The sequence below is a fragment of the Cyphomyrmex costatus genome, unplaced genomic scaffold, assembly GCF_001594065.2.
Source record: "Cyphomyrmex costatus isolate MS0001 unplaced genomic scaffold, Ccosl1.0 scaffold222, whole genome shotgun sequence".
NCBI lineage: Eukaryota > Metazoa > Arthropoda > Insecta > Hymenoptera > Formicidae > Cyphomyrmex > Cyphomyrmex costatus.
The window spans coordinates 788,599-800,657 of record NW_017276280.1 but is presented as its reverse complement, the minus strand read 5'-3'; the positions used below and the strand labels follow the sequence as shown (position 1 = coordinate 800,657).

Genomic DNA, 12,059 nt, shown 5'->3' with positions numbered 1-12,059 from the left:
TCCGGCCTAAATGCAAATTAATAATAACCCAGAGAACAATTTGACGTCTTAAAGACGTCATAAAGACGTCCTAAAATTCATGAGACATTTTTTGGAAGTATCAGAATGACGTGTCCACCAATGCAGATTAATTTTGATCTCGGTTTAACTTACCGTTAATCTTTTTCTAATTTTTAGAATTATAGAAAAAGATGAAGAGCAAAATTGAACCAAGATTAAAATTAATCTGCATTGGTGGAAATGGGCATAATGTTTCCTCACTGTATCGATAATACGGGTATGGCTTTCGGTTTGAACTATAATCAATTCTAGATGGCGTTAGTAACGGTGGTGCAAAAATAATACACAGGAGTTCGCCTCCCCTGTTTTGCGCGCCATGATTAGGCGTTCCTCTCGGCATTTCTCGGCGCGCACGACGCGGCGGGCCGATACATTGTCAAGATGGATGGCGCACGGGGCTGACCCTCTCTCGGCAGTATGGATTTTGCCGCGTGATTCGGTGCACGGTGCCGCCGCAACGAGATTCTCCCGTCCGTCCCAGCCGCGCCGCGCGGCAGAGCGTGAGAAGAGGGGCGGCGCGGTACGACTGGCTTGACACTCGACCGTGGGGTCCGAGGGCAAATGGTGTCGCGTCACGGGAGCGCGATCGTGCGGTGCGATCGAACGCGGTAATGAGAGAGCTGTCACGGGGCAACGGCGCGGCGACGGACCGAGTCCTCCACAATGGTGGATAACAGTTGCATTATCGAGGGGAACGTCAAGTTTCGCGACGGCAAGAAGGTGAGTCTACCCGCGTGTGTCAATCCCCGTTTCCGTTCGATTCTTCACCTCCCCTTGTTCCGCGCGCGCGGTGGACCGTGTGCTCCATTTTTTTCCTCCCCCGACTAGCGCGCGACAATCGCGCGAGTGCATCCCTCCGCGTGAATTTCGCCTGTGATCCGTGACGTTCCCGACGCCTCTGGACGCTTCGCGCAGGGAGAGACGCATTGCGGAGGGGTAGGAGGGCTTTCTCTCACCCCGTCGCATGCTGCGAATTCGGGAAACGTGCGCCGGACGCGCGATGCTTATCGACGAGTCATCTGTGTGCTCGACTCTCGCCTGGCGCATGATAAAAATTATGTAACGATTACGGGGGCGGTTTGCGTAGCGTGCGTATGTGTACTTTGCGCCAGCGGCGCACGTTAAATTTCCGCGTTATACAGGCCGCCCCAGAAAGGACGTGCAGCTTTAGCGGACTACTGTGTTTAATTTTTAACACTGACGATTAACATTTTGAATATAATAATTGTTTAATGTATTTCTTACTGCGTAGTTATTTATTTGTGAAGATAAAAAGACGAACGTCTTTTGCCGCTTTGTTATATTTATTTATTATATTTTTATTATACAATTGTTAGATTCTTATAAGTTTTTTATACAATTTAAAAAATTATTAAAATTTTTGTTATACAATTGTTAGATTCCTGAATAAATAATTGTTATTAAAAATGTAGATGTTAAATCTATTATTTTATATTTTTATAGTTTTTTATTTTTTTTAATATTTTTATATTTTAATACTTATTTTTATTTTTATTTTATTATTATATAGTTAAATGTTTGTAGGCGATAGTATTAAGTAATGTTTTAATTTTATTGAAAATGACTAATTATATATTTTATTGTTTAACGAAAATTCTTTTTGTCTCTTTAATCGCCCTTGACATCATTTTGTTTATTTAAATCTATTAGTTAAATTTGGATTTATTATACATAATACAAAAATTAAAGTATTTGAAAAACAAATTTTTTATGATCGTTTTGTCATAATTTTTTTACTATTGCACAAATCTTCAAAAATCTACAAATTTAATAAAGACATTTTGTTGAAATGATACGATTAAAGAAATTGTTATTAAATAGGGGTGTAGCTGTTAAATTTATTAGTTAAACATTAGCTGTATGAATATACCAATGAAAATGTAAAAAATTATTGATGAAGAAATTAATAAATTTTTGTGATGCCTTTTTATAATTTTTTCATAATCTTACTGTCACTGTAAATTTTCAAAAATATTAAGTTTGTTATATGTAAATTTGTTGATTTAATAAGGATGTTCTGTAGGAATGATGTCATTAATTCCTGACACATGTTATTCTAAACATTATCAGTGCAAATATTGCTTATCATGCCTATTATCAGACTTTTATACTAGCAGTAAGATTTTACTGTTTGACACGTATTTGATAGTCTCTTTTAAGAATTATATTTCTATCTTTTCTACGAGAAAAATTTCAGTTAAATACAAGTATATTATGCAACATTTTATGTAAATATTTGTTTTTAATTTTTTATTTTTATTTAATTACTTATTAAAGTATCAATTGTTGTTATTCATGTATTGCTTCCTGCAATATTTTTTTGAGATATTTGGTATGAAGTATATATCTGAAGTGGTTTTTGGAAAAAGAAATTATTTTTAAGAATAGAGCTATAGGGAGTAGCTAATCCAAGTCTATAAAAAGCGAGTTCTCGTTTGCTAATAAGAGGGTGATAGAGCAAGATACTTTAGAATAGAGAGAGAAGGAGAGAGAGAGAGAAGTGTCTTCTATTTTAATCATGAATCCACTATGTGAAAAAGTTTACCGTGCAATTTCGTGTAATTTTTATCACATTCATGCTTAATAAAAATTACAGAATACAAAATCATATGTTTGTAGATTAAAGAGAAAGAATTTTTTATGATATAAAGTTTAAAATTGCAAATATAATAGAATCATATTAAACATAATTAAGGCTGAAAATATTATTTGAAAATGTAACATATTTTAATTAAAATATTTTTATCTTATTTTTTTATTTTAAGTAAATAAAAGATAAAAATTGTATTACCATTTAAAAACAGATTTATCTTCTTTTAAAATTTTGATTACCAAATTACTCGTTGCATTATATAATGTAGAAATAACTAAATATTATATATGATGTACAATATAAAACAATTTAATTTTTTAAAAATAAAATCCTAAACTCATGTTTATAGTATTTTTAAATATATTTATTGTAGTCTTTTTTGTTTTACACTTGTATATTCACTTAATATGATATATGCGATAAAAAAAGAATCGGAGTTATATAAAAAATATGTATAATTATATTAAAATATTTTGTTGTATTATATAATTGAACAATATAATTTATTTTACAGTGGAAGTCAAGATGGTGCGTTATGCGGAAATTATCGCCAGTAGCAGGTAAAGTCTCACGTTTGTTTTTAAACGCAGTTGCTAACAATAGTCTTATTGTCTTGTCGTTCATTTGCCTTATAACCGAGTTAATAATAATCCGTTTAATTAATGAGACTTTGATAAGATTGCGTTAATGGTATGCATATGCAGATTTGTATTGCATTATGTAGTGAGTGAAAGAAGGGAAATGAAGAGAGCAATAAGATAATAAACAGGAAACATTATATACTCTCCTAAAGCGTTTTTACTTTTTGCTTTTACTATCACGTTGATACGAGAGGTATCGCAATTTGCATAATAGACCCCCTCTTATCTTAGCTATGTTATGTCTGCTTGGCAAACTGTGCAGAATGGATTATACCTATTTTTACACGATATTCTTTGTTTTGGTTTTGTGGTGGAGAACATTTTTGAATTTACTGCAGAATAAATATCGTTTTGGCTCGTTACAAGTTAACACGTTTATAAAAATGAATGTTTGTAAAAATAAATGTTAACAGAATACTGTCATGCAGTTTTTCAGATAAACAGAATTAATTTGAAACTCGTAAAATTGTATTAATTGATCCCATTTTGTATGATATAATAACACAACGTTGCGAATATACATATATTTACAACGTATCACATTTTATAACAAAGTTTGATTCCGTATAATTAAATCGGTTAATTAAAAGCTTCAATTTGATAGTTGAAATATTGTTGGTGTGTGCAATGGTTCGATATCTGTTTGTTTAAAATTAATTGTATAGTAGTGGGATGACGGATTTTTGCATTTTGTTACAAATTGGTGGAATTTGTCATCGAAAAATTAATTAGTTCCACTTCTCACTCCCTGTAAAGGACCCTTCCTGCTTGTTATCAGTACAAAGGAACCCCTCCTTTGGACCTTCCTGGGGTGACAGCTGGCACATCTGTTGCTGTCTAAAGTAACAAAAAAGTTTCCAAGAACGGCTTTGCTCCTGGCAATAGCCATTAATACATGATCCCTGTAACTTGAGGATATTTTTGAACTCAGAATCCATGCACTTCATAAATTTTCTTTAGATGGGACTTAACAAGGAAAACGTAAACCTATGACAAAATTTATTTCGAGATATTGTTAAGTGTTTCTGTGAATGGGAATTTATTATAACTTTAATTATTTATCAGGAAATAATATAGCTATTTTTAGTAAAACGTTGAATTTATATTAATAAATATTAAACATTAATTATTCTATATATGCATTCCGTACTTATATAAACATTCCATATTACGAAAACAATTCTTTCCCTAATTTATTAGAGGAAAGGAACGAGCAAAAGAAATTTTACGTGACGTTAAAATAGATGTAAAATAAATGAATATTCCGTTTTTTTTTTCGTTAACAGATTGTTTGCATTTGCAACTTTATGGGGACAGTAAGGATCGTTATAAGCAAGGCCAAACAAAAGCGTCCCTAAGCTTGCAACACTTTTTAGGAGTGGAGAGTGGTTTCACACTCGATAAAGAATCCAACACGATTGCTATAATTTGTCAAGACGTGACAGTCGTTCTCGCATTTGATACGCGAGAGCGATTGATACAGTGGCAAGTTAAGATCTCGAACAATTTAGGCGAAGGTAAGCTATCGCAAAAGAAAGGTAGCGAAAAGTATTATATTTATGTATTATAAAATACGTAGAATACTATGCAAAATTTTAAGATAAAAATTATTATCTAATATTTAATTAGTCAATTTTTCTCAACAGATCAGCAATTCTTGATACTCATCTCCTCGGTACCATCAAAAGCGAAGTTCACTAATGGGCCAGCGCATTTGCATATTCAGGATCGTCGTTTCTGCATCACCATCGGCGTGCCTCCTCGGCTCGTCGGTATCTGGGAAATTGCGCATCTCCGACGATACGGCGTGGTCGAAGGAAGATTTTGTTTTGAGGGCGGTTCGAGATGTGGTCGAGGGGAGGGATTGCACGTTCTAATAACCGATCAGGGGGACGACATAGTCAAGACGTTGCATTTGGCGGCCGAGGGAAAGCTTACTACGAAAAAGCGATCGCCGCTTGGTAGAGAACTATCGACGCAGGACAGTCCAGGGCGACGCCAGTGTTCTCGGGCCGAGACTAGAGCCAGCGATTTCTTCACTTCGACCGTGTACTCAACGTCGACCTATGAGGAACACTGCGACAGCTGCAAAAATGAGAGCTCGCCGTATTGGTCATCCGCGGAGAGTAGGCAGCAGACGGAGCTTGACGGTGATTACAGCTGCAGAGACACAATGTCCATTTCGGAGCTACCTGATCAGCAGCCTGGTGGCGAATGGCGTAGTTATTCGCTCACTCGTCAAGGTGTTACAGGCCTTGAGAGATGTGCAAGTTGCATCAGTAAACTCGGTACTGTTTCGAAATCATCAACCTTAATCACCACGACTACTATGAGCGGCATAAGCAGCCCCGCTGCGAGCACGTTGAACAATTTATGTCACTTGCAGCCCCGTACTTTCGACCGGCTCTCTTTGTCCTCCTACAGCAGTAGCAGTCACGAGAGCGATTATTCTAGCTCACAACAAATTGAATGCCAGTGTGCGCAATCAAAAACCGCCCAGTCTCAGACGGCGCAAACGACGGCGACGGCTCGTCAAATGTCACCGAGCCCGAGCACGTTACCGCCGAGACCGCCGAAACCGTCCCAACCACCTTCACTATCAACAACCAGCCAGTCCGTCATTGCCAAGAAATCTAAAAAACCACCAATGCCACTGCCTGCCGAACAGCAAATTTGTGTTCACGCTCGAAAATCTCAACAACCAACTCAGCAGGTTCAACAACAATCTCAACAACCCGTAGCACGTGGTGCTGCGGGACCTTATGAGAACTACGACGTTCCGAAAACTATTCTAGGACATCATATGTTGTTGGAGCAAGGCCCACAACCGGAACAGTATTACGATACACCAAGGAAAATAAAGGAATGTCTCACACTGCCGAAAACATATCCTAATTACGACACACCTCAGGTGCCGCAGGCTGTGGTCCTGCAAGGTTGTGGATGTCCTGCAAAACTCACAGTACAGTCACCTAGATCTTCGGGATGTCCTTGTCACAATGTTATGAGCTGGGCCGGCTTTGTCCTACCTTACTGCCGACGCGGTGCGGGAATTGAACCTACCGGTGTCACGGTTCATCCCGTAAAGCTCTCAGGTGAAGGCAAGATGCCGGTGGTAAATGCCAGTGGGGAAGTTGCCATTTACGCAACAGCCAAAAGAGTAAATAAAAATGAATCGACTGATGAGAAAGCTACGGAGAACTGCGACTGTGCTGCGGAAAATAAATCGAACAATTACGAGAACGTCGAACCGGTAATAGACACGCAACCGGAAGCAAAACAAGCGAATTATGTGAATATTGATTTTACTCAATCACTAGAACATTACGAGAACAGCAAGGATGTTTTAACGAAGAGTAGTATCTCGCAGGAAGAGATTGAGAAATTTGCGAATCAACTGAAAGAACCAGCGCCCGAAGCGCCGAGTGACAATGCTTCGAAAATTTGCGAGAAATGCGGTCACGCGAAGGAGAAGGAAAATGATTACTTGGTCATGGATCCGGACAAACAGACTCCGAAAAAGTCATTCCCCGCTTATTTACCGATGCAACCGGCTCACAACGCTTGTTCAAAGGAGATTTTGTCAAGACTTTGCAATGGTATCAAGAGCTCTAGCAATCCGACGTTATCGGGATCTACGTTGCTCGAGGTGAATAAGAAGCGTTCTGACTCGGAGTATCGTGTACCAGGATCAGCGATGTTGTCCAGCCCGTATCTCAGGCGTCGTTATCTGGACGTGGGTAATGTTGCAGAGACCGGTGGTAGCATAGGTATACTTCTCAGGAAACGATCTTATTCTGCGGAATCCGCACATTACCTGGACGACGAGAGCCACACTTTTCCGTCCACGCTTACCATCCACAAGTGCTCGAGCGAAGCGGATAAGAGTTCTTTGATAACCGGCGAGTCGCACAACTCGTGCAACTCCGAAAGCAAGATCAATAGTAATCATGAAATTGGACAGACATTAACAGTAACGTCTCAGCCATCGTTCATTAAAATCCGACGCTCATCGTCCGTACCATCCAAGACCGGGCATAATAGAGATTCCTCGAGCAGCAACGATTCTGGCGTCTCCACCGGTTCCTTGAGTCACCGAACGGCAGAGTTCGTGGAGTTTGAATTATCATTGGCGGCACCCGCCGCTTCGGCAGTAAAGCAGAATATGTTATCTGTCTGCAACAAAAGTCCACCGCCCACATGCTATCACAGCAGCCTGCCGAGGAAGTCTAAGTCCAGCGATCCTCTTCGTGAAATTTCCTTCCAGTTCCAAAAGATCAAGATACCAACGAAATCTTCATCCGCGGAAGCCGACATACCTACGTGTTTACCAAAGACGACGAAGGGCTTCAACAGTCCCGGTGAAGTTTCCAATGCACCTTATATCGATTCACGAAGTACTAGCAGCGGTACTTCTGACATGTCAGATTACATCGAAACTTTGTCATTGTCCTCACACTCTTCATCCGATACGCCTGACAGTCTTAGGTAGGCTCTTATATACATATATATAGCTACAACTTTTGTAGTTTTATTAGCTTGTAACTTCTTAATTTATATACAACTCCATTAAAATATATATATAAAGTTATATAGAATGCTTCATACATACTAATATACAGTGTCTGGGGTAATTATTAACGAAGCGTATGCAAGTAGAACATACTAAACTGAAGAAAAAAGCTGTGTTCTAGCTTGAGATTTTTGCAATAATTAATGAGAAATTAATTTATAAAGGATCTGCTAATTATAGCAGTCCAGTTTTTCGGCAAACGACAATAAGAGGAGCGCTTTTCGTAAGAATTGCAGACTTTTCTATTTAACCGTTTTATCTACACGCGAGAAACTTTATCAATAATTACACTTTGTATAATATTCTAAAATGTATATTATTTTTGAGTTTAATTTCTATAAATTTTCTTTTTTGTATATAAATTCTATTGATTTATTTTTTGTGGGTGAAAAATTTATTTTAAAATTTTATTATGCGTGAAATTTATAAAATACTTTGTTTTATTAATTTACTTGTCATCTAATTTGTATAAAGATATTTTTTTCAGTTTTTATGGTTGATCTTGGAACCATATTGATCTTAGATTAGATTTTATTTTTGACTATGACACATTAAAAATAAATTTAGTTTTGTAAAATAATTTTATTCGGAGTTTAATAGTTTGAATAATTATAATAAAATAATTGGTTATTTCTAACAAATTAATTATTTATGTAACTAACACAAAAAATCATGTATATAGATTAGGAGGCAGAACGGTAGCAACGACTCTTCGACCCCGTAGTGGAAAGGAATACTATAAGATTGATCGGAGTATTTTGGTGGAACAGGGACGGATTCTTACAACGGCATCTGCTAATTATGCAAATATCACTCCAGTATTAGAAAAGAGCGAGTCGCCGTCACCTGGTTACATGAGTAGTTCACCCTTTGAGCAACCACAACCCACTCGTGAGCATTTTTTATTCCCCGAAGTAAGTATATAAGAAAATTAATTGTGTTTAAATTATCTGTATGATATAAAATTCTGGCAATAATTTAAATAATTTACATAGAAGAAACAATTTATGATTAAACATCTTATTATCTTACTCTCAGTAGTTTTTGATGTATAATTAATATTACATTTTTCTTTTTGCAGGAAGCTTGAATAATATTGTTTGGGAAAAAAATTAAAAACTTCAAGTTCCTAGGAATTCCAAACAAAATGAGTAAGAATATTCATGGTAGAAATTATAATTGGGGCATTGTGACTATTTACACTATACGCGGATATCTGGGGTTACTTACAAGCACACTTTACAAATGATTCGATACATACTAATATATACGTAGTATAGTATGCCAAATAATCAAAAATTTATAATTCTTAAGAACACGAAAGCGTTCTTTAACCAGATTCGGACGTTCGTTTCATTGATGTTTTTGTAAAGTCTTCCTCTAAAGAGCACAATCATAATCTTAAAAAATGTAAAAAAAGGAAACATCAATCTACAAAAATCTAGGTACTAGCGTATAGTTGAAATAACGTCAGTAATCAAACACTTCCTACAACGACTCAAACAATTTCTAAAATATGCTCAATAAGAAACTAATAGTTTGTATAGTAAAAATCCTGCCCTAGGATAACAAGATATGCATCTTATACTTTATATGGGTATATCGTTTTTTAAATACTTTTTTATTTTGTATGAGTATACTTCTATATAGACTACTGTACAGTCAACTTCGAAAAAATTGAGATTAATAACTCTTAGAATTTCAAATCAAAGTTCTTAAAATTTTATGGATCAATGGACGGTGTAACACACGTTAGATCGTGTCCCTTTTCGATTCTACAATTTGAAAAAACATTGAACGCTAGTTTATATCTCTTTCTAGATTTCAGGAACTCAAATTGAAGGCATATAAAATAGGGATGGTTCTAATGTGACAACTTTATAAAGCATTGAAAATATCACAATTGCAGTTGATAGTCTGTTCTCTATGAAGTTTTAAGAATTTATATTTGGAGAATACCATTAGAGACCGTTTGTTTGTACTGATTGAAAAAAATATCTATCCACATTCTATACAACCAAAAAGCATGCACTGAATGTAGTCAGTTGCATAGCATTCACAGGGTTTTCATACTTAAAGTTACTTTTTAAGATAAAGTGTTACAGCCTTCTTTCTAACGGGACAAACACGGTGTACGTAAATACCATAGTCTCTGGGCAATCAAAGACGGTACTATATATAGATTATAAACAAGTATTTCTGAATAAGATTTACAAAATGTGTAAAGCTCGAGTTATTTCAAAACTTTAATAGTCGTCAAAGAATATTTCCGATTTTTATATTGCAACATATTTTTAAAAATCATTTATCTCTTACATTTAAATATTTTTACTAAATTTTTTTGATATTATTTATTGTTGCATTGTACTTAATATAATTCATACTTAAATATTTAATTGTGATTAGTGTGTGCTGTACACACGTTTCCACGAAGCATTTACCAAAAATTATTTATTCTAACGGTGCATATTCTATTTAATATATTAGGAACAAATAGATAAATATTAAATTAAGTAATATATTTACAACGATTATTTTAAGTCTAAAACTATGTATGATATTCTATTTCTAATATCTTTCTTTAGCAATATAAATATGGATATATGAGCACATTTACTTTGTGCTTTTTCTATTTTTATTTCTTTTTATTATTCTATTTTCATGAGAGGAAATTACAAATTTATGAGAAGGAATATAATTCATATGATACTGCACATACAGTAAATATATCATGCTGAGAAAGTTAGCATAATAGTGATATTAAAACGCAATAATAAAATCTTAGAGTTATACATTTATAAGACCGATATAATCAATGCACAGAATTCTGTTTTATATCTATTATACATTATTATATTACCTGGCAAGTAAATCAAACTAATGTTTATGATAAAAATCATAGATGTTGCCATCAATAATCAATGAAAATTTGTAAGCATTGAACTTGCGGGACAATACATATTGTAAGATGTGTTATAGATTGCAACAGCATTAATAGCTTTATATCACAAAACGATATCTTTTGATGTTTAAGAAAATAGAAGAGAATTTAACTTCTATTTTCTTAAATATTAGATATTTATTATAATTTTCTATGTGATGCGCAAAGTTGTCTTGCTGTTGCATTCTTATCATATCTTGTTATATCATTCCTTAACTAACATATGGAATTGTTTTTCCATTAGGCCAAACTTTAACACATCATTGTTTTGTACACGAGAGAATATTTTTTACTCTTAAAACTTTATCCGTTTGTGTTCTATATACAATACACTGTTATAATAGCATTAAATCCATAAAGTCTATTGCAATATGTGCATTCAGATTTAAGACATAATGTTCTTTCACAACGTGTAAAGATACACATGCAACTGATTTTATATAAATTATAAAAGTATTAAAAAGTAGTATTATTACAAGACTGAGAAATAGTGGAGTAATGAATGGTAGGAAATATCTACAACACTAGAATGTATAATTTATATGTACAGAGGCTTATGTAATTGGAAATGATCATTTATAAAATTTTTAGTTTTTCTGTCTATTGAACATTTTGCAAACAAGTTAGTATTGTTATCTATTAAACATGCAGATAAAAATATTCTCTTTTCCTCTTTTTTTTTGTTTAAAATGTATAGAAATTATACTACAGTTAACTACATCAAATAGAATAGAAGCCTTAATGAAGTACTGTATACAAAAGCGATTTATAGAAAGTGATACTAAGACACATTTTAAATTAAAATGACGTTTGCGTATATCGAATAGTAGATATTTTACGCAAATATACTGACACATAAAACAATTGAATTTATATTCCTCTTTATCCGGATTTTACGTCCCCAGGAAATTCATAAATTGTAATATCTTCAAAAAAATATATTTATGAGGTAGAAAACCATCATATACATACCATGATCTGTATGTATGCGTTCGCGTTCATACACATAAATACATAAAACGAATGTAAAATTGCATGCGTTTCAACAGGAGAATTTATCAAGTGCGAAATCTTATGTATATAATTTTATTGTATGATTGATTTTATTTCTTTTCTTTTGTTATTACCTACACATTTTTAAAAATATTCATATATTTATATATTTATATATATACATATAAGTTAAAATCAAATTTATATTATTTAAAAATTTTTAATTAATAATTAACT

General features: G+C 34.4%; 1 protein-coding gene across 1 annotated transcript; it reads left to right on the top strand.

Annotated features, from left to right (window-relative positions):
• Positions 1 to 723: 723 nt before the first annotated feature.
• On the top strand, positions 724 to 9,761 carry LOC108773806 (uncharacterized). Its single transcript, XM_018539740.1, has 6 exons — positions 724 to 780; positions 3,189 to 3,234; positions 4,602 to 4,832; positions 4,962 to 7,803; positions 8,571 to 8,802; positions 9,717 to 9,761. Exons 1-6 carry the CDS (start codon positions 724 to 726, stop codon positions 9,759 to 9,761), a joined length of 3,453 nt encoding a protein of 1,150 aa, XP_018395242.1.
• The last annotated feature ends 2,298 nt before the right edge of the window (positions 9,762 to 12,059 follow it).